This window comes from Zalophus californianus, chromosome 8 (assembly GCF_009762305.2).
Source record: "Zalophus californianus isolate mZalCal1 chromosome 8, mZalCal1.pri.v2, whole genome shotgun sequence".
NCBI classification, from domain to species: Eukaryota; Metazoa; Chordata; class Mammalia; order Carnivora; family Otariidae; genus Zalophus; species Zalophus californianus.
This window is the reverse complement of record NC_045602.1, coordinates 117,859,365-117,882,986: the sequence shown is the minus strand read 5'-3', so window position 1 is coordinate 117,882,986 and position 23,622 is coordinate 117,859,365. Positions and strand designations below refer to the sequence as shown.

General features: G+C 38.8%; 1 protein-coding gene across 3 annotated transcripts in view; it reads left to right on the top strand.

Annotated features, from left to right (window-relative positions):
• Window positions 1-23,622, top strand: part of RBL1 (RB transcriptional corepressor like 1) — a 60,464-nt gene that overhangs the window by 17,505 nt on the left and 19,337 nt on the right. For all 3 annotated transcript variants that reach the window (XM_027623728.1, XM_027623727.1, XM_027623729.1), the window contains 8 exons: window positions 87-253; window positions 4,882-4,994; window positions 5,187-5,290; window positions 11,997-12,134; window positions 13,127-13,291; window positions 15,974-16,106; window positions 19,984-20,250; window positions 21,167-21,378. In XM_027623728.1, coding sequence (XP_027479529.1) covers window positions 87-253; window positions 4,882-4,994; window positions 5,187-5,290; window positions 11,997-12,134; window positions 13,127-13,291; window positions 15,974-16,106; window positions 19,984-20,250; window positions 21,167-21,378 — 1,299 coding nt within the window. The remainder of the gene's footprint in view (window positions 1-86; window positions 254-4,881; window positions 4,995-5,186; window positions 5,291-11,996; window positions 12,135-13,126; window positions 13,292-15,973; window positions 16,107-19,983; window positions 20,251-21,166; window positions 21,379-23,622) is intronic.

Genomic DNA, 23,622 nt, shown 5'->3' with positions numbered 1-23,622 from the left:
AGAGAAGATGTTATATATATACTGAATAAAACACGTAATGAGGGCAAGGTAACTTTTTAATCTCACAGATTTTTCTTTATTGACAGAAAACATCATTTGCACCTTCTACCCCACTGACAGGACGGCGATATTTACGAGAAAAAGAAGCAGTCATTACTCCTGTTGCTTCAGCCACTCAAAGTGTGAGCAGGTTACAGAGTATTGTGACTGGACTGAAAAATGCACCAAGTGAACAACTTATAAATATTTTTGAGTAAGTATAATATTATTTTTCTAAATAAATTATTTTAAAGATTTTATTTATTTGAGAGAGAGAGCACAAGCAGGAGAGAGGGGCCGAGGGAAAGGGAGAAGCAGACTCCCTGCCCAGCAGGGAGCCCAATGCAGGGCTTAATCCTAGGACCTCGAGATCATGACCTAAGCTGAAGGCAGACACTTAATGGATTGAGCCACCCAAGCGCCCCTTTAAATAAAATTTTTTTAAAGATTTTTATTTATTTATTGAGAGAGATAATGATAGAAACCATGAGAGGGGGGAGAGTCAGAGGGAGAAGCTGACTCCCTGCTGAGCAGAGAGCCCGATGCAGGACTCGATCCCAGGACTCCAGGATCATGACCTGAGCCGAAGGCAGTCACTTAAACAACTGAGCCACCCAGGTACCCTAAATAAATTTTAATCACAAAGTATGTTGACCTAAAATCAGATGAAAGTACCTATTAAAATTATATAGAGGGGTGCTTGGGTGGCTTAGTTGGTTAAGCAACTGCCTTCAGCTCAGGTCATGATCACAGGGTCCTGGGATTGAGCCCCACATCGGGCTCCCTGCTCTGCGGGGGAGCCTGCTTCTCCCTCTCCTTCTGCCTGCCTCTCCCCCTGCTTGTGTGCTCTCTCTCTCTGTCAAATAAATAAAATCTTAAAAAAAAAAAATTCTATAGAGATATTATTTCATACTATTAAAGACTTTAAAGGCAAAATAAATACTTCTTAAAGTTAGTTAGCCCTAATATTCCACTCTTGTAACTACCCCTAAGTTATGCATTATTGTTTTTCTTTTTACATTGACTTTAAATGGTTTCAATCTAAATGTCCATCAAGGGGGAGACTGATTACATATTGATGGTGCAGCCATAAATGGAATTTTATGCAGTTGTTTAAGATAAAGAGGCATGTGTCCTAGCAAAGATGGTAGAATAAATCCAGATCAGAGAACCTAATTTCCTAATACTTAGTGAAATAAGAGAATAGTAAAAAACCAGCAAACTACTTACCAGCAGCAATCAAATGAAGAGAGGGATATGATTTCATGCTATAAATTTCCAAAATGATGGTCAAGAAAGGAACGATTGATTCTGATATGCCCATCTCTAAGAAGTATTACTAGAGAAGGAGAGGATATGTTGATAGATATTGAGTATGCTCATTAATAACCCAGATACAGAGAGACATGGGTGAGTAGACAAATGAGTAAAAAGTCATAGATCGGGCGCCTGGGTGGCTCAGATGGTTAAGCGTCTGCCTTCGGCTCAGGTCATGATCCCAGGGTCTTGGGATCGAGTCCCGCATCGGGCTCCCTGCTCCTTGGGAGCCTGCTTCTCCCTCTGCCTCTCTCTCTCTCTTTCTCTCTCTGTCTCTCATGAATAAATGGATAAAATCTAAAAAAAAAAAAAATCCATATGAAATCAAATTTAAAAAAAATATTAAAAAAAAAAAAGTCATAGATCACCCCAAGTGAAAGTCCCTATATTCCACCACTAAGATAACTGCAGAAATAGGACGAACTCCCAGGGCCTGTCATTTTCCAAGGTTCCATACTAATTTGAGGGGATATCCTGATGCTAATAGAACTAGAAGATATCCCTGACTAGATATAGCATAACCTGGAATAGGGACATTTAACTAATCTTGGAAGAGTAAGCAAAGCCCTGGTCTTCTAATAAAAGGTGAACATAGCACTAGCCGAGCTCTCCTCTACTCCCCAAACCTTCAGTCTACAGAAAAGTGGACAGAACAATCCTAGCCTCAAACACAGCTCAAAAGATATGCAAATTGCAAGTAAGGTAGAAAGAGTGTCATGAAGATCTTCCCTCATAGCATTTGAATAAATAGATATGGACTGGACTGTTCATTTAAGCATGAACAAGTTGAAAAGAAGTGTCAAGGCAATGATGCAAACATTTTATGGCAACAAGAAAAGGAAGGAAGGAAGGAAGGTATGCAAAACACAAAGAATCTAGAAACAAATGGGAAGACATTCCATGATCATAATTGGGAAGATTTAATATTGTTAAAATGTCCTTATTACCCAAAGCAATCTGTAGATTCAGTGCAATCCCTATCAAAATGCCAGTGGCATTTTTTACAGAAATGAAAAAAAATTCCTAAAATTGACATAGAATTTCAAAGTACCTTTAACAGCCAAAACAGTCTTGAGACAGAACAACAAAACTGAAGGCCTCACACTTCCTGATTTCAAAACACATTACAAAGCTACCATAATCAAAACAGTATGGGATTGGCATAAAGACAGGCATGTAGACCAGTGGAACAGACTAGAGAATGCCAAAATAAATCTTCATGTATTTGGTGAAATGATCTTTGACAAGGGTGCCAAGACTACACTATAGGGAAAGGATAGTCTCTTCAACAAACGGTGCTGGGGAAAGTGGATGTCTATATAAAAGAAGGAAGATGAACTTTTATCTTACACCATATCCAAAAGTTAACTCAAAATAGATTGAAAACCTAAACATGAGACCTGAAACTCTACAACTAGAAGAAGGCATAAAGGAAAAGCCTTATGACATTGGAATGGGCAATGATTTCTTGGATATGACATGAAAATTACAGGTAACAAGAGGACAAATAGACAAATGGGACTACATCAAACTTAAATACTTAAGTGCAGCAAAGGAAAAAAAAGTAATCAGACTGATAGAAACAAATTAGAATGGTTGCCAGGGTTGGAAGGAGGGGAAATAAGTTGTTCAATGGGTATAGAGTTGCAGTCATACAAGATGAAAAAGTTCTAGAGATCTATTGCACAACAGTATGCATGTGGTGAAAAATACTATACTGTACTCTTAAAAATTAAGGTCAATTTGTTATGTGGTTTTTGTTTTTGTTGTTATATGTTTTTAATACATAATTTAAAAAAAAAACCTAAAAAGAAGAAACATAACTCAAGAGGCACAGCTTGCATTAGAAGAACTTGATAAGAACATATTTTTGCCATATGTGCTGCCTACCTCTCTCTATACATGATTCTGGTCTGTTTGAACATGGAGTTGGGAGTCCTGAACCCTGCACTAATTATCTGGCTTTGGGCAAATCACTTTCTTTCTCATAGTCTTGAATTTGTCATTCCTGAATTAAGATTCTGTGTTTGAATGACAGAAAAGTAGCAGTTAATATAAACGTAACAGGGGTATTTCTTACCAAGTGCTTTCCTTTTTAGTGCTATATTTTTCTATTTGTTATTCTTTAGGCTTTGATAAGAATTACATGCAGTTTATTGTTCCAGCACTATAAATATATATAGTTGACCCTTGAACAGTATGGGAGTTAGGGTCGCCAACCCCCCACACAGTTGAAAATCTGTATATAACTTGCTTTTTTTAAAGTAATCTCTCTACCCAACGTGGGGCTGGAACTCATGACCTCTCTCTCTCTCAAATAAATACATCTTAAAAAAAAAAAAAAGATTTTATTTTTAAGTAATCTCTATACCTAATGTGGGGCTCAAACTTATGACCCTGAGATTGAGAGTTGCATGCTGTACTGACAGAGCCAGCCAGGCACCCCATATATAACTTTTGACTCCTCAAAAACTTAACTAGTAACAGTCTTCCATTCATCAGAAGAAGGCTTTATTTTAAGATTTTATTCATTTATTTGACGGGGGGGGGGAACACAAGCAGGGGGAGTGGGAGAGGGAGAAGCAGGCTTCCCGCTGAGCAGGGAGCCCAATACGGGGTTCGATCCCAGGACCCTGGGATCATAACCTGAGCCAAAGGCAGACGCTTAATGACTGAGCTACCCAGGTGCTCCTGATCAGCAGAAGCCTTACCAATAACATAAACAGTTGATAGACACGTGTTTTGTACATTACATGTATTATATACTGTATTCTTAGAATAAATCAAGCTAGTGAAAGGAAAATATGAAGAGAATCATAAAGGAAAGAAAATACATTTACAATACTGTATTTATCAAAAAATCCACTTATAAATGGACCTGCACAATTCAAACCCATCTTGTTCAAGGGTCAACTGTATCTATTTTATATATACCCGAATACTACCACATCATCTTTTTTTTTTTTTTTTTTAAGTAGGCTCCACACCCAACATGGAGTCCAACTCAGGGCTTGAACTCAAAACCCTGAGATCAAGAGTCAGACACTTAACCAGCTGAACCACCCAGGCACCCCTCTATTTTTCTTAAATCAGGTTTATTAAATTATAATTTATATCAATATGAGTCATCCTCTTAACTGTATAAGGGTATGAGATTTGACAAATGCATGCAGTTATATAACCACAATTAAGACTTAGAACAATTCCATTAGCCCCCAAAATTTATGCCCCTTTTTAGTCAACCCCTATGTCATCCCCAGCCTCTGGCAACATGAGATATATTTTCTATCCTTATAGTTTGCCTTTTCTAAAATGTCATATAAATAGAAGCATAAAAGAGATAATATTGACTCTGCTAATGTTGAAATTCCAAAACAGTATGCCAAATGACTTTGTTTAAATGCTTTCGATTTATTTGAAATATGCTGTTTATGTATCGAGGTTTACAACTGGGATCAGAACTGGAATAAATGTTGGTAGTCTGAGGGTTTTTCCTGGTAATTAGGTTCCTCTTGTATTTCATAGATCTTGTATGCGTAATCCTATGGAAAACATTATGAAAATAGTGAAAGGAATAGGAGAGACTTTCTGCCAACACTATACTCAATCAACAGATGAACAGCCTGGATCACACATAGGTAAGAAGACAAAACTAAAGTTGACATAGCATTGAAAGTAGACAGATTGGCCCTAAAAAGTAGAAATTAAATTTTTTTCTTTCCCAGCTATTCTTAATGTATGAGATTTAAGTTTATATAAAAGTTTTGTTCTTCAGTCCTTAACAGCTACATTTCATTAACACATATTTTCCCTTTTATTCCCCTCCCTAGACTTTGCTGTAAACAGACTAAAGCTTGCAGAAATTTTGTATTATAAAATATTAGAGACTGTAATGGTTCAGGAAACACGAAGACTTCATGGAATGGACATGTCAGTAAGTAAATCCACTCTACCAGCCACTGGCAAGGTCTAAAACTTCCTAAGCCTGAAAGCAGTGTGTTGAGAGGCTGCGTAGTGTCTTGGGAATCAGCAGTTAATAGCAGACTTATCCAGTATGATTTGCTAGTTGGCCTTATTTGTCTTTTGCACATCCAGAGCTAGCCATCTCTAGGTAGAAATGTAAAATACATGAAATTCATCTCTGGTACACCATCAGTATCCTTTCCCTTCAGGTCCTTTTTTTGTCCTTGCTGCTAATAATGAGATGCCCCTCCCCAACTGTTAACCCAACTGATAATTAAGATATTTGCCCATACCTCCCAGGGATTTTGGAGGAATAAAATGCTTGTTAAAAAATTGCTTTGTGGGGTGCCTGGGTGGCTCAGTCGGTTAAGTGTCAGACTCTTTTTTTCTTTTTTTTTTAAAGATTTTATTTTATTTTATTTGACAGAGAGAGACACAGTGAGAGAGGGAACACAAGCAGTGGGAGTAGGAGAGGGAGAAGCAGGCTTCCCACTGAGCGGGGAGCCCGATGCAGGGCTCGATTCCAGGACCCTGGGACCATGACCCGAGCCGAAGGCAGACGCTTAACGACTAAGCCACCCAGGCGCCCTAAGTGTGTCAGACTCTTGATTTCAGCTCACATCATGATCTCAGGGTCTGAGATAGAGCCCTGCATCAGGCTCCTTGCTGAGCATGGAGCCTGCTTGGGATTCTCTTTCCTTTTTCCACCCCTCCCTGCTCGCACTCTCTCTCTCTCTCTCTCAAAAATAAAAAAAATTGCTTTGTTTTCTTTGAACATTGATAACACTGGCCGCTCTCTCCAATAGCTATGTAAAGGAATGTTTCTAAAAAGTCAATGCTGGGGTGCCTGGCTGGCTCATTTGGTAGAGCATGCGACTCTTGATCTCAGGGTTGTGAGTTTGAGCCCCACATTTGGTGTAGAGATTATTTAAAAAATAAAATATTTATAAATAGGGGTGCCTGGGTGGCTCAGTTGGTTAAGCGACTGCCTTCAGCTCAGGTCATGATCCTGGAGTCCTGGGATCGAGCCCCACATCGGGCTCCCTGCTCAGCAGGGAGTCTGCTTCTCCCTCTGACCCTCCCCCCTCTCATGTTCTCTCTCTCATTCTCTCTCTCTCTCTCAAATAAATAAATAAAATCTTTAAAAAATATATTTATAAATAAATAAATAGTCAAAGCTGTTGGGGTGCCTAGCTGGCTCAGTTGGTAGAGCATGTGACTCTTGATCTTGGGGTCATGAGTTCAAGCCTGCTGGGCGTAGAGCTTACTATAAATAAGTAAGTAAATACATGCATACATATATACATACATACAGTTTATAAAAACTCAAAGCTCTTATATGATCTTTTGGTTTCCTCCTCCTCCTTGTCACTCTTGGAGTCCTCTGACTTTCACTTCCAATAGGAACAGGTTGATGTTGAGGGGTGCTTCATAACTAATGTAATACAATTTCTCTGTTTTCATTCTGGAAATTTTTATCTCTCTTCTGTGTTGGTTCCCCTTTTTCCTGGATTCCGTGGCTTTCTCTTTTGTGAGAATCCTAATATTTGACAAAGCATATGTTTCCGTAACTTCCTGAGAAGTAAATTTTCAGCTTTTTATTTTGAAATAATTACAAATTCATAGAAAATTACAAAAGGTACAGAGAGGTCCTATGTAGTCAATTGCCCCCAGTGGCTACATTTTACATGATATAATATCAAAACCAGGAAATGAACACTGGAACAATATATGTGTCTTCCTCTTCACCATTGCATCACTTGTAGGTTAATGCACCCGCCACCAAAATCAAGATACTGAGTTGTTCTGTTATCACAGTGATCTCCCCTCATGCTACCCTTTTGTAGTCACACTCATTCCACTCACACTCTATATGAGTTCAGTTGTTTTAAATTTGTTGAGTTTATTTTATGACCCCCAGTGTGTATTCTGTTGTTGTTGTGTGGAGTGTTCTGTAAATGTCAGTTCTCTAGTGTTGCTTGATGGTGGTGTTGACCTCTGTATCCTTGCTGATTTTCTGTCTAGTTCTATCAAGTGTTGAGAGAATGATATTGAAGTCTCCAAATGTAATTGTAGATTTATCTGTTTCTCCTTTCAGTTTTTGTTTTTCTTTAAGATTTTATTCATTTGACAGAAAGGCATAGCGAGAGAGGGAATACAAGCAGGGGGAGTGGGAGAGGGAGAAGCAGGCCTCCCACTGAGCAGGGAGCCTGACACGGGGCTCGATCCCAGGACCCTGGTATCATGACCTGAGCTGAAGGTAGACGCTTAACAACTGAGCCACCCAGGTGCCCCTCTTTTTTTTTTTTTTTTAAGATTTTATTTATTTATTTGACAGAGACACAGCGAGAGAGGGAACACAAGCAGGGGAGTGGGAGAAGCAGGCTCCCCGCTGAGCATGGAGCCCGACGCGGGGCTCGATCCCAGGACCCTGGGATCATGACCCGAGCCCAAGGCAGACGCTTAACGACTGAGCCACCCAGGTGCCCCTCTTTTTTTTTTTTTTTTTAAGATTTTATTTTTAAGTAATCACTCCACCCAGTGCAAGGCTCGAACTCACAACCCCAAGATCAAGGTTTGCACGCTTTACCAATGAAGCCAGCTAGGCGCCCCTCTCCTTTCAGCTGTATTAGACTTCTTAAAATCCATATATTTTGATGCTCTGCTGTTTGATACATACACATTGAGGATTGCTATGTCTTCTTGGTAATTGATCCTTTTATCATGAGATAATGTCCTCTCTGAAGCTTATAACTCTCTTTGTTCCAAAATCTTTTGTTTACTTATAGCCACTTCTGCTTTCTTTTGATTAATGTTTACATGGTCTATCTTGTATTTTCAGCCTACATGTATCATTACCTTTGAGGTGAGTTTCTTGTAGGTAGCATATAACGGAATCACATTTTTTAATCTCTCTTAGTCTCTTTAAATCGGTAAACTTAGGGGCGCCTGAGTGGCTCAGTCGTTAACCATCTGCCTTCAGCTCAGGTCATGATCCCAGGGTCCGGGGATGGAGCCCCGCAGGAAGCCTGCTTCTCCCTCTCCCTCTCCCCCTGCTTGTATTCCCTCTCTCAGTGTGTCTTTCTCTGTCAAATAAATAAAATCTTTGAAAATAAATAAATCGGGGCATGTGGGTGGCTGAGTCATTGGGCGTCTGCCTTCGGCTCAGATCATGATTCCAGGTCCTGGGATCGAGCCCTGCGGCGGGCTCCCTGCTCCACAGGGAGGCCTGCTTCTCCCTCTCCTGCTCCCCCTGCTTGTGTTCCCTCTCTCGCTGTGTCTCTCTCTATCAAATAAATAAAGAAAGAAAGAAATCTTTAAATAAATAAATAAATCGGTAAATTTAGACAACTTAAATTTAATTATTGATATGTTAGGGCATAAGTCTGCCATTTTATTTCTTGTTTCTGATTGTTCTCTTTGCTTTTTGTTTTCTTTTTCCCACTTCCCTGTTGATTACTTGAACATTATTTATTTAGTAAGGTCTGTGCCCAATGTGGGTCTTGAACTCATGACCCTGAGATCAAGAGTCACACACTCTACTGACTGAGCAAGCCCGGTGCCCCTACTTGAATATTTTTTAGACTCTGTACAGATTTGTTTAGTTGTTGCTGTAGGTATTACATTATATATGCATAATTTCACAGTCCACTGGTATAGAGATTTTGTAGTTCAGTAAAATGTGGAAGCCTTAAGTCCCTTTTTAAAAACTCTGCATAAAGGGGGCACCTGGGTGGTGCAGTCGGTTAAGCATCCACTCTTGGTTTCAGCTCAGGTTGTGATCTCAGGGTCATGAGATTGAGCCCCATGTTGGGCTCTGCAGTCAGCACAGAGTCTGCTTAAGACTCTCCCTCTCCCTCTCCCGCTCCCCCTGCCTCTAAAAATAAATAAATAAATAAATCTTTAAAAACCCTGCATAAAGTCTTTAGATTCACACTTGATTGATAGTTGTCTGTGTATAGAATTTTAGACTGACAGTCATTTTCCTTTATGATCTTGAAGGCATTGCTCCATTATCTTCTACATTCCAGTGTTGCTAATTAGAAGTCCAATGGCATTCTAATTTTCAGTACTGGTATGTGACCTGTTTTTATTTTCTGGAATCTTAGTATCTTCCTTTTATTTCTTATGTTCTGAAATTTACAATAAAGTCTTATTGTGGTCTTTTCATTTATGTGTTGAGCATTCCTACAGAGTTGCCCTATTAGTCCAGAAATTTATGTCTTGCAGTTCTGGATCATTTTATTGCATTATTTCTTAGATAATGTATTGCCCACTGATTTATCTTTCTGGAGCTCTTATTATTCAGATGAGGAACTTTGTGGATTGATCCTTTTCTCTAATTTTCCATTTCTTTGTTATTTTATTCTACTTCTAAGGATATTTACTCAACTTCTAGTGAATTTCTAGTGAATTTTTTTGTTAGCTGTATTTTCATTTCTAAGATATCTTGTTATGTGAGGTTAAATTTAGATTTCTTTTGAAGTTTTATGTTGACTGCATTGTCTCTGTTTCTTCTGAGTTTTTTTGTTTTATTTTTTTAAGAAATTTTTTTTTTAATTTTAAGTAGGCTCCATGCCCAGTGTGCTCCATACCCAAGAGGGCACGAACTCACAACCCTGAAATCAAGAATCACTTGCACTACCAACTGAGCCCGTCAAGTGCCCCTTTAAGATTTTATTTTTAAGTAATCTCTACACCTAGCATGGGGCTCAAACTTACAACCCTAGAATCAAGAGTCGCATGCTCCGCCAGCTGAGCCAGCCAGGCGCCCTTTTAATCTGTTTTAATCTTTGTTTTTCTGGAAGATTTCCTCATATGTTAGATTATTCTTGGATATCCACATATATTTGAATAAGGCAGTAAAAATGAAACATTAATAAACCCTTAGGGTGACTGAGCAGTTTGCTTCAAAGCTTTGTATGCAAGAGTGGGAATGTAAGTTCAACAGTCTCATGTGAACATGTAGTATTAGGGACCCTCAGCTGTTGGTGTCTTTTTTTTTTAAGATTTATTTGAGAGAGAGACAGATCTCATGAGCAGGGGGGAGGGGTAGAGTGAGAAGCAGACTCCCTGCTGAGCAGGGAGCCCGTTGTGGGACTCGATCCTAGACCCTGGGATCATGACCTGAGCTGAAGGCAAATGCTTAACCAACTGAGCCACCCAGGTGCCCAACTGTTGGTGTCTTTAAGATTCTTCTGAAATATTTCGGTGTCTGTGGAGAAGTGTCTGCTGATCTCTTACCTGAATGTTGGTGTTGTGGAGCAAAACAAGGAAGGGAAACTTGTTCTCATAGTGTGCAGACTTTCACCTAAAACCACAGTCTCTTCTATGCCTGGTGTTCTCAAGCTCCAAGTCTCCCTAGTTCAGTCTTAGAATAAAATTCTCCAAATCCCTGTTGGGATAGACTAGAAGCCTATCGTCTGACTCATTAGAGTGGGGGTTGAGTGGGGACCTGAAGAGTTCTAACTACACAGACTTTCATATCATCCATTCACGTTAGCCTCTGCCTAATCCCTACTTTCCATTCTACCTGTGCCCTCAGTTACTGTGTTTTTCCTAGGTTGCATGGAACAAATTCATTAATTCTAAGTGTCTCTCTTTCAGGCCCTTGTTTGACCATCTTACTTGCTACTAAGTAATTTGTCACGTATTATAGTTTGCAGTTATAGCTGACTTCTAGTTTTATCCAAGGTAGTTTCTGTTTCTTATTCTTTTTGTTGATTTGGTGTGATATTTGAAAAAAGGATATCTTTCAAAAAAGAAAAACACTTTTTAAAACTGAAAACGTGGGATGCCTGGGTGGCTCAGTTGGTTAAGCATCTGCCTTCAGCTTAGGTCATGATCCCAGGGTCCTGGGATAGAGTCTCACATCGGGCTTGCTCACCAGGGAGTCTGCTTCTCCCTCTGCCTGCTCTGCCTGTTCCCCCTGCTTGTGCTCTCTCTCTGACAAATAAATAAAATCTTTAAAACTGAAAACTTATGTTAAATCTTTTATTTTTTTTAAGATTTAGTAACTTATTTTTAGAGTGTGCCCATGAGCAAGGGGGTGGTTGAGGAGGCAGGGGTATAGGGAGAGAGAGAGAATCTTAAGCACATCCCCACTGAGCGTGGAGCCCAACTTGGGGCTTGATCTCAGGACTCTGAGATCATGACCTGAGCCGAAGCCAAGAGTAGGATGCTTAACCTGCTGAGCCATCCAGGTGCCCTAGCTTATGTTAAATCTTAAACTCAGTGGTGAGCAGGACTTTTATCTTCTTAGTAAACTTCTCTGAACTTTTTTAAAGTCTTAGCTGTGACAGAATAATACCTTTGATTTTAGTGTTTTGATTAACCAGTCTTTATGTTGACAAAACAGTTGTCATAAAACTGGTATTTAAACAAATGGAAAAAAAATTGAAATAATCCTAATGCTTCCTCTTGGTGGGAATATTGACTATTTTCTTATTTCAAAGCAGATTGTTGTTTATGCCTCATTAAATATAAGATCTACCATTGAGCAAGATTATATTTTATAAGAAAACTATCAGTTTGAGAACTCAAATTTTTATCTTTGATAATTTGGTATAATATAATGTACAGAGATTGTTTTATCTTGTTTCTGTAGTCATCTTTATAGAATGGCAAAGGCTGAGATTGCTGAGAAATATTGAACTGTGGTTTTTCTGTTCTCCAAGGTTCTTTTAGAGCAGGATATATTTCATCGTTCCTTGATGGCCTGTTGTTTGGAAATTGTGCTCTTTGCCTATAGCTCACCTCGTACTTTCCCCTGGATTATTGAAGTTCTCAATTTACGACCATTTTATTTTTATAAGGTGAGATCAGAGCTACAATAACATTTAATGTTACCTTGTGTCCTAATTTAAGACTGATGCCACTATTACACTTATTGGCATGATTTAGTTAATATTTTGTCATCTGTGCTACTTTCAAAGTATTGATAGAAAAGTTGGTTTGAAGAGTTAAATTTTTTACCTAAAATATGCCTAAAGTTATGGAAAATACAGATAATTGGAAAGCTTATCCATTTGAATTGCTGACTGAGTGGGGTTTAAATATTATTTTAGTGATTTAAGGAAAATTGCTTCTGTATATTTACTTCGATGTTGATGTGTGTTTTCAGATTTTCCCTTAGGAAATAAAGGTAATTTTATTCAAGGACAATGTTGGTTTTGGCCTTATCTGATAACAATTCATATTTATTTGTAACATCCATTTTTCATTCAAGAAGTTAAACACCTTTGTTATCTAAGCACATAAATAATGTATTCTCCTTGAAGAAAAACAAATACATATAAACATAAATATTAAAATCATACATTATAATCCTAAGTATAAATAATAATCAATACTTTTGTGTATATACTTACAGACTTTGTTCTAGAATTTACTCTTATTAAAATGGAATTATTTAAGCAAAATTCCTTTTAAGTACGTTATTCATTTTGTTCTTTTGAGCTATTGGGAAAAATAGTCTGAGAAGGAACAGTAAATTCAAAATAGCACTAGAGTTGGAACCCAAGACCTGAGTTCTTCTGCTGTTGGGCTCTTGACCAGTTTCCACCTATTACTGCCTCATTTTTCCATGTATACAAAAAAACATAAAAAGTAGAAATGTATGTGAAAGCATTTTGAAGATCTTAAAAACTCCTTTATAAATTAAAATATATTAATAAGCCACTGAGTCACAGTTCAACGATATCATTGGTTCTGTATCATCATAAGACCAAAGCTAGTCATACATGCAAACCTGGTATAGAAATGACTATTTGAGACTACGTTACCTTTGCAATTTTTTCTTTACCAGGTTATTGAGGTGGTGATCCGCTCAGAGGAGGGACTTTCCAGGGATATGGTGAAACACCTGAACAGCATCGAAGAACAGATTTTAGAGAGTTTAGCATGGAGTCACGATTCTGCACTGTGGGAGGCTCTCCAGGCTTCAGCAAACAAAGTTCCTACCTGTGAAGAAGTGAGTCACAGCAAGGGTGATAATCATTTAAAAGATAACAGCTTGTAGGGGCGCCTGGGTGGCTCATTCGTTGAGCATCATTCATCTGCCTTTGGCTCGGGTCGTAATCCCAGGGTCCTGGGATTGAGCCCCGCGTCAGGCTCCCTGCTCCATGGGAAGTCTGCTTCTCCCTCTCCCACTACCCCTGCTTGTGTTCCCTCTCTTGCTGTGTCTCTCTCTGTCAAATAAATAAATAAAATCTTTAAAAAATAAAAATAAAAACAGCTGTATTGAGATATAAATCACATACCACACAATTCATCCATTTAAAGTATACAGTTTAGGGGCATCTGGCTGGCATAGTCAGTAGAGCATGCAACTCTTGATCTTGAGGTAGTGAGTTTGAGCCCCACACTGGGTGTGGACACTATTTAAAAATTAAAATAAAAAACCCAAACAAGGGGTGTCTGGGTGGCTCATCAGTTAAGCATCCGACTCTTGATTTCAGCTTAAGTCATGATCTCAGGATCGTGCTCAGGAATCTGCTTGAGATTCTCTCCCTCTCCCCCCACTTGCATGCACTCTCTCTCTCTTTCAAATAAATAATTTAAAAAAATACAATTTAGTGTTTAGTACATTCATATATAGGTGCAGCCATCACCTCAACAAGTAACTGTACCCTTTAGCTGTCACTTCCTTTCCCCCCCTTCCTCTCCCTAGCCCTAACCAACCAGTAATCTACTTTCTGTCTTTATTGATTTGTCTATTCTGGACATTACATATATGTGGAATCATATAATATGTGGTCCTTTGTGACTCGCTTCTTTCACTTAGCATAATGTTTTCAAGAATCATCCATGTTATAGGGTATATTAGCACTTCATTCCTTTTCATGGCTTAATAATATTCCATTGCATAGATATATCATTTTGTTCCTCCATTTATTAACTGATAGACATTTGGGTTGTTTCAGCCTTTTATTTCTGTGATAGTGCTGCTATGAACATTCAGGCACAAGTTTTGTGTGGACCTACGTTCTCATTTTTCTTGGGTATATATCTAGGAATGGAATTGCTGGGTCATGTAGTAACTCTGTTTAACTCCAGTTTGGGGGCACTGTCAGACTCTTCTCAAAGTGGCTGAACCATTTAACATTCCCACCATCAGTGTATGAAGATTCCAGTTTCTTCACATCTTCTCTAACACTTACCTTCCCCCCCACAACACTTACCTTTTTTATTCTAGCCATTAGTGGGCATGAAGTAATATCTCGTGGTTTCTATTTGCATTTCCCTGATGGGTAATGGTGTTCAGTGTCTTTTCATGTGCTCATTGGCCATTTATATATTTTCTTTGGAGTAATATCTATTCAAATCTATTGCCCATTTTTTAATTGGGTTTTTTTTATTATTGAATTATAGGAGTCCTTTATATATTGTAGATACAACTCCCTTATCTGATATGATTTGCAAAACTTTCCTTTGTTGTCTTTTTTACTTTTTTTTTTAAAGATTTTATTTTTAAGTAATCGCTACACCCAACATGGGGCTCGAACTTACAACCCTGAGATCAAGAGCCATATGCTCCATCAACTGAGCCAGCTAAGCACCCCTTTGATAAAGTCTTTTGGAAAACAGAGCTTTTAATTTTGATGATCTCCTGTTTATCTGTTTTTTTCTTTTATATTGTTGGTGCTTTTGAAGTCATATCTAAGAAGCCCATTAATTTTATCAGGTTTTTCAAATGTCTATGTAAAAAATTAAACATTTTTCATTAGTAGTAGTTAAAATTGAAAAAATCAGAAGTTTGTACCTAATACAAGTGACACATTTCAGTTTAGTGTCAGGTGAGAAATGGAGTTTTTTCCCCTTTACCTCTATGTTGCTCTTTTGTAACTCCTGTCTTTTCATCCTTATTTGCTTTTCTGTGTCTCCTTATACTTCATGAAACCTGATGAATTTTTCTCTAATTCCAAATTACTGGAAGGACTATCCAAGACCAGAAAGAACTAAAAAGAAGACGATTTCTTAAAAATCTTGAAATCTCTCTTCCATGCATTTTGGACTTTTGCAGCAAACTGGGCAATCTTTTGTGTTCATCAATATTTCCATTGTAGAATCCCTTGAGAAAGTGAAAAAAAGCTCTGAACTTGAAGAAAGAGGATTTGGGTTGAAGCTCTTGCTCTGTTACTTAATAGTAGTGTATCCTTGAGCAGATTTCATATTTTGAGCCTCTATTTTCTCATCCTTAAGTGGAAATAGTGCCTACCTAATTGGTTTGCTTTTAGAAGTAATCGATAAACTTAAGTAGATAAATTATAAGATTAAGTGAGATATATTTAACAATTATTAACTATTGAGCACTTTATGCAAATTGTTCTATTTTGTGAAAAAGAAGAGAAATAAAACATTTAAAGTAGTTAAAAAGACTTTTTTCTCAGGGCACCTGGATGGCTCAGTCGGTTAAGCGTCTGCCTTCAGCTCAGGTCATGATCCCAGGGTCCTGGGATCGAGCCCCGTGTCGGGCTCTTGCTCAGCTTGCCTGCCACTCCCCCTGCTTGTGCTCTCTCTCTCTCTCTCTCTCTCTCTCACTCTGTGTCAAATAAAATCTTTAGAAAAAAAGACTTTTTTCTCATTTTCCTGTTACAGGTTTTCATTAGTGGGTCTATCTATATGTAAAGCAAAATATTTTTGTTTTTTACAGGTTATATTCCCAAATAACTTTGAAACAGGAAATGGGGGAAATGTACAGGGACATCTTCCCATGATGCCAATGTCTCCTCTAATGCATCCAAGGGTCAAAGAAGTTCGGACTGACAGTGGGAGTCTTCGAAGGGGTAGGTTCAACATGGGGAAAACAATGAACAAAATAACAAAGATAATTTTCTTGAAGAAAATACCAAGTCTTGATAATATATTATTATGAAATTAATTTACTTGTCAGGATTTAAAAGGGGGCTTATAAAAAATAATAAAAATTAAAGGGGCACCTGGGTGACTCAGTCAATTGAGTGGCCGACTCGGTCTTGGCTCAGGTCATGATCTTGGGGTCCTAGGAGTGAGCCCCTCATTGGGCTCCACGCTCAGCACAGAGTCTGCTGGTCCCTCTCCCTCTGCTCCTCCCCCCACTCATGCTCTCACTCTCTCTCTAATAAATAAATAAATAAAATCTTTAAAAAAGATTTTTTTTTTAATAAAAGGGACTTCTGCCAACACCCTTGTATGGCCCATTGTATAGTTTCTCATATCAATGTAATAAGATTTTCTTTTTTTAAGATTTTATTTATTTATTTGACAGAGAGAGACAGTGAGAGAGGGAACACAAGCAGGGGGAGTGGGAGAAGGAGAAGCAGACTTCCCACTGAGCAGGGAGCCCAATGCAGGGCTCAATCCCAGGACCCTGGGATCATGACCTGAGCCGAAGGCAGACGCTTAACGACTGAGCCACCCAGGTGCCCCAAAAGTTTTTAAAACTATCAGTCATTAGGGGCACGTGATAGAGCATCCTACTCTTCATCTCAGGGTCATGAGTTCAAGCCCCCCATTGGGTGTAGAGATAGCTTTTTTTTTAATTATTACTTTTTTTTTTAAGATTTTATTTATTTGACAGAGAGAGAGCGAGAGCAGGAACACAAGCAGGGGGAGTGGGAGAGGGAGAAGCAGGCTTCCTGCTGAGCAGGGAGCCTGATGTGGGACTCGATCACAGGACCCTGGGATCGTGACCTGAGCCAAAGGCAGACGCTTAACGACTGAGCCACCCAGGTGCCCGTTTTACTTTTTTTTTTTTAAAGATTTTATTTATTTATTTATTTGAGAGAGAGAATGAGAGAGCATGAGAGGGAAGAGGGTCAGAGGGAGAAGCAGACCCCTCGCTGAGCAGGGAGCCCGATGTGGGACTTGATCCCGGGACTCCAGGATCATGACCTGAGCTGAAGGCAGTCACTTAACCAACTGAGCCACCCAGGCGCCCTGAATTATTACTTTTTTAAAGTAATCAGTCATTCATGTTTAGAGCAATGAAAAAATAGTAAAAAATACTTAGTACAGTAAAATTTAAAGCACTGGAAACGTTGAGAATGAAAGTGGTTTGTTTTTTAAAAACTTACAAAAAATAGTTTAAACAGTGGTTGTGACCTCCTCCTATAGGAGAAGTATTATAAATTACGATAAATTATAATTTATGATACTGAATGAGCATCTTTTCTGTGCCTTGGTGAACTGTCACATTCCTTTCTTTTTTTTAAAGTCTTATTTATTTATTTGACAGAGCAAGAGAGGGAACACAAGCAGGGGGAGTGGGAGAGGGAGAAGCAGGCTTCCTGTGGAGCGGGGAGCCCGATGCAGGGCTTAGTCCCAGGATCCCGGGATCAAGACCTGAGCCGAAGGCAGACGCTTAATGACTGAGCCACCCAGGCTCCCCTAAATGTATTAGTTGTTCACTAGCTTTTCCACTACTGTGCTAGGAAAGGATAATTTGAAGGAGTTTGCAGCTAATTTCATGGCTGTAATGTGAATCCTGTATTAAAATGCCAGCTTTGAACATTCCTAGTCAGATTCAAGGGCTGCCTTGGATTTCTTGTGTGTAAGAGATCTAGGTAGGCTCCTGTTAAGGGATAATGGGAGCTACAATAGAACTTTATACTTTCTACTGAGGCTGGGAAATCAGAGCTGCTTTCATAAGCCCCAGAATTACGGAGATTTTTATTAAACCATGACTATTTCTCCGCTCACCTCATTAAGACAGAGAGCTGTCAAATCATTGTCAGAAGTAATCTTTATAACTTGTAAGCATGTTTTGTAAATAGATGATATGGCTAATTATCTAATGAGTGTAAAAATAGTGAAGTGCTTTTACTTTATTTTTTTAAAGATTTTATTTATTTGACAGAGACACAGCAAGAGAGGAAACACAAGCAGGGGGAGTGGGAGAGGGAGAAGCAGGCTTCCTGCTGAGCAGGGAGCCCGATGTCAGGCTCGATCCCAGGATGCTGGGATCATGACCTGAGCTGAAGGCAGATGCTTAACGACTGAGCCACCCAGGCGTGCCACTTTATTTTTTTTTTTTTAATATTTATTTACTTAAGTGATCTCTACACCCAATGTGGGGCTCGAACTCATGACCCTGAGATCAAGAGTCCCATGCACCATCGACTGAGCCAGCCAGGTGCCCTTAAATGCTTTCACTTTATTTTTTTTTTTAAGATTTTATTATTTTTTTAAAGATTTTATTCATTTATTTGACAGAGACACAGCGAGAGAGGGAATACAAGCAGGGGGAGTGGGAGAGGGAGAAGCAGGCTTCCCGCTGAGCAGGGAGCCTGATGCAGGGCTCGATCCCAGGACCCTGGGATCATGACCTGAGCTGAAGGCAGATGCTTAACGACTGAGCCACCCAGGCACCCCAGATGCTTTCACTTTAAAAACGTAATATACGTGGGACACCTGGGTGGCTCCGTTGGTTAAGCATCTGCCTTCGGCTCAGATCATGGTCTGAGGGTCCTAGGATTGAGTCCTGCATCGGGCTCCTTGCTCAGCAAGAAGCTTACTTCTCCCTCTGCCTGCTGCTCCCCTTGCTTGTGCTCTCTTTCTCTCTGGCATATAAACAAATAAAATCTTTAAAAAAGGGGGGGGCAGAAAGCATCGTATATGTGTGCCTGGCTGGCTCATTTGGTGGCGTGTGAGTTCGAGCCCCATGTTGGGTGTAGAGATTACCTTTAACAAATAAAAAATAAAGAACCACCTGGGTGGCTCAGTTGGTTAAGTGTCCAACTCTTGATTTTGGCTCAGGTCATGATCTCAGGGTCATGAGATCGAGCCCTGCTTCTGCTCTGCGTTGGGCATGGAGCCTGCTTATGATTCTCCCTTTCCCTCTGCTCTTCCCCCTGCCCCCGCTGCTACATGCACATGCTTGCTCGCTGGCTTTCTCACGTGTGTGTGTGCTCTCTCTCTCAAAAAAATAAAAATAAAAATAAAATAAAAGCATATCATATACCTGTAAAGAAACAATGGGTTGGGGAAAGTGAGGAAGGATTATGGAAAAAGATGTAGGGTTATAAGGGTCTAGGAGAACCTTTGCACTTGGTAGAAAGTGAAGGCTGCTCCTTTGGAAGGATAGCACTGAAAATAGGTAGAATCCATAACTTTACTTTCTTTTTGATCAACATACTACTGCCAACCCTCAGATTAAGGCAAGTTAAACAGAATCGTATCACCTTTACTCATCTTTATCCTCTAGTGAGCTTATAAAAGATGATTCTGTATCTACTAAATTAGAAAGCCATAGTACCTTAAACTGCTTAAGTGTGGGCATGTGGGAGGAGGCGAACTGTGAACCAAATCACTGATTTACCTTCTTCTCAGATGTTATTTACTACATAAAATTAGAGGACAGAAGCTAATTGGACTACTTCAATTTAGTGGTCACCTCATTCTACCTCTCAATTTCTACCTTACCCTTAATGTTTTGCTCCTTGAATAGTAGGAAGGGGTTCAAGAAACCAAGAAGATGAGCTATCATAATTTTCACATGTAATGACTTTTTCCATGCCTCTTTCACTAGACTTTATATTCCATGAAGACAGAAGCCATGTTATTTACTGCTAAATCCCTACTTCTTAACATAGTAACTCAATGTCTATTTTTTGAATGAATGACCTGATTTATTATTTTGGAATATGTATCAAACTATTTTAAATTTATTTTTCTCTCTATTAGATATGCAACCATTGTCTCCAATTTCTGTCCATGAACGCTACAGTTCTCCTACTGCAGGGAGTGCTAAGAGAAGACTTTTTGGGGAAGACCCCCCAAAGGAAATACTTATGGACAGGATCATAACAGAAGGAACAAAATTGAAAATTGCCCCTTCTTCCAGCGTTACTGCTGAAAATATATCAATTTCCCCTGGGCAGAGTCTTCTAACTATGGCCACAACCATAGTCACAGGAACAACGGGACATAAAGTTACAATCCCATTGCATGGTAACATTTTAATGCATTTATTTGATATTTTTTCTGAATTAGTTAATAATTTAAGATTTGTCTTGCTGGATTGGATCACATGGCCTTTTTATTCCAGTTTCTTTTGAACCTATACTATTTTTTTAAATTTATTATCTTGAGAGCACTTCTGGGTTCAAAGCAAAATTGAGTAGAAGGTACAGAGATTTCCCATACACCCACTGACACACACACACACACACACACACACACACACACACACACACACACACACACACACACACACACACACACACACACACACACACACACACACACACACACACACACACACACACACACACACACACACACACACACACACACCTTTCATCACCGTAGTCATCCTGCACCAGAATGGTACATTTGTTACAATTGATGAACCTACATTGACACATCATTATCACCTCAAGTCCATAGTTTACATTAGGATTTACTCTCACTATTGTACATTCTATAGATTTTGACAAATGTTTAATGACACATATCCACCATTACAGTATCATACAGAATAGTTTCACTGCCATAAAAATCCTCTGTGCTCCACCCTTTGTTTTGTTTTGAACTTACACTGTTTTTTGAATTTTCACATTTTATAAATTTACCACCCTTTTTGTTAGGACTTATTTTATTTTCTTATGTGAGCTTTACAAATGAGTTACAAGAGTTTTGTTTCTTGATTAAAAACATCTCCTTAAGAGCTCAAAAGAAAGCAATATTGTTTCAGAGCAGAAATAGAAAACAAGAGTGCTATAACCTAGAATTACTATTTTTGTGGCTTTCTTCTCCTTTTCTAACCTATTCCTATGTTTATACACATAGATAGATAGAATTGACAACCTTTTTGGAACACATGCTGCTTATTTCTAAAATTGAAAACTCTTGCTTATTCATTTAGGTATCGCAAATGATGCTGGAGAGATCACACTGATACCAATTTCCATGAATACAGCTCAGGAGTCCAAAGTCGAGAGTCCTATATCACTTACTGCTCAGTCATTAATTGGTGCTTCTCCGAAACAGACCCATCTGACTAAAGCACAAGAGTCACATCCAACTGGAATAAACAAACCAAAGAGAACTGGGTCTTTAGCACTGTTTTATAGAAAGGTATGTGATTTTATGGCATCCAAAAGATCTCATTTGGGGTGCCTGGATGGCTCAGTCAGTAGAGCATGTGACTCTTGATCATAGGGTTGTAAGTTCAAGCCCCATATTGGGTGTACAGATTACTTAAAAATAAAATATTTTAAGGGGCGCCTGGGTGGCTCAGTCGGTTAAGTGTCTGCCTTCAGCTCAGGTCATGATTCCAGGGTCCTGGGATCAAGCTCCACATCTGGCTCCTTGCTCAGCGGGGAGCCTGCTTCTCCTGTTGCCTCTGCCGCTCCCCCTGCTTGTGCTCTCTCTCTCTGTCAAATAAATAAATAAAATATTTTAAATAAAACTAAAATTACCTCATTTAATCAGTGCAAGAAAGATTAACAGAGCAGCTTTAGCCTTTTGTGTGTGTGTAGTAAAATATACATAAAATTTATCATTTTAACCATTTTTAGTGTACAGTGAAGTGTCATTATACATTCACATTGTCGTGCAGCTTTCATCATCATCCATCTCCAGAACTTTTTCATCTTCCTAAACTGAGACTCTGTTCCACTTAAAATAATTCCCCATTCCTCTTCCCACCACCAGTTCCTGGTAACCACCATTCTGCTTTCTGTCTCTAGGAATTTGACTACTCTTGGTACCTCATATAAGTGGAATCAAACAATATTTATGTTAATATTATATTAAATTAATATCATTATTAATATAATTAATATTATATTAAAACAGGTTTATTCCACTTAGCATAAGTCTTCAAGATTCATCCATGTTGTAGCATGGTTCAGAATTTCCTTTCTTTTGGGCTTCTGGGTGGCTCAGTTGGTTAAGCTACTGCCTTCAGCTCAGGTCATGATCCTGGAGTACTAGGATCGAGTACCACGTTGGGCTTCCCTGCTCAGTGGAGAGCCTGTTTCTCCTCTGACCGCCCCACAGCGGGCCTCCCCCCCCCACTCTCTCTTTCTCACTCTCAAATAAATCTTTAAAAAAAGAATTTCCTTCCTTTTTAAGGCTGAGTAATACCCATTGTATGTATATAATACCCCATTGTATGTACATTTTATTTATCCATTCATCTGTAGGATGAACATTTGCAGTGTTTCTACCTTTTGGTTATTGTGAATAATGCTGCTATGAACATTAATGTACAAATACCTATTCAAGTCTCTGCTTTCAATTCTCTTGGGTTTATACCCAGAAGTGGAAAAGTAATCCTGAATTTAATTTTTTGAGGAACTATCATACCATTTTTCACAGTGCCTGCCCCATTTTATATTCCTGCTACAATACATGGGGTTCCAAGTTCTCCACATCCTTGTCAACACTGTTTTCTGTTATTTTTGATAGTAGTCATCCTAACGAGAATAAAGTGGTATCTCATAGTTTTGATTTGCATTTCCCTAATTATTAGTGATGTTGAGCATCTTTTCATGTGCTTATTGGCCATCTGTCTGTCTTCCTTGGAGAAAGATTTATTTTAAGTCCTTTGCCCATTTTTTATTTGAGTTTTGCTGCTGTTGTATTGAGCTGTAGTTCTTCCTTTATATATTCTGGATAAGAATCCCTTATCAGATTTATGACTTGGAAATGTTTTCTCCCATTCCAGGGGTTGCCTTTTAACCATGTTGATAGTATCCTTTGATGCACAGAGGTTTCTAACTTTGATGAAGTTCAATTTATCTATGTTTTGTTTTACTGTCTTTTGCTTTTTGTGTCATATCCAAGAAATCACTGACGGTTCCAAAGTCATGAAGCTTTTCCCCTGTTTTCTTCTAAGAGTCTTATAGTTTTAGCGTTTGTGTTTAATTCCTTGATCCATTTTGAGTTAATTTTGTATATGGTCTGACGTGAGGTTCTAGCTTCATTCTTCCGCATCCATTCTGTCAACACCATTTGTTGAAAACACTGCCGTTTCTCCCTTGAATGGTCTTGGCACCATTTTCATAAGCCATTCAACCATGTATGTGAGGGCTTATTTCTGGGCTCTTTTCTAAGCATTGTCCTCTTTATGTCTGTCTTTATGCCAGTACTATACTGTTTTGATTATTGTAACTTTGTAGTAAGTTTTGAAATTAGGAAATATGAGCCCTCCAACTTTGTTGTTCTTTTTCAAGATTATTTTGGCTGTTCAGAGTCCCTTGAGAATTCCATGAGTTAAGGATGGATTTTTCTTTCTTTTTTTTTTAGGATGGATTTTTCTATTTCTGCAAAAAACATCTTGGGGATTTTGATAGGGATTGCACTGAATCTGTA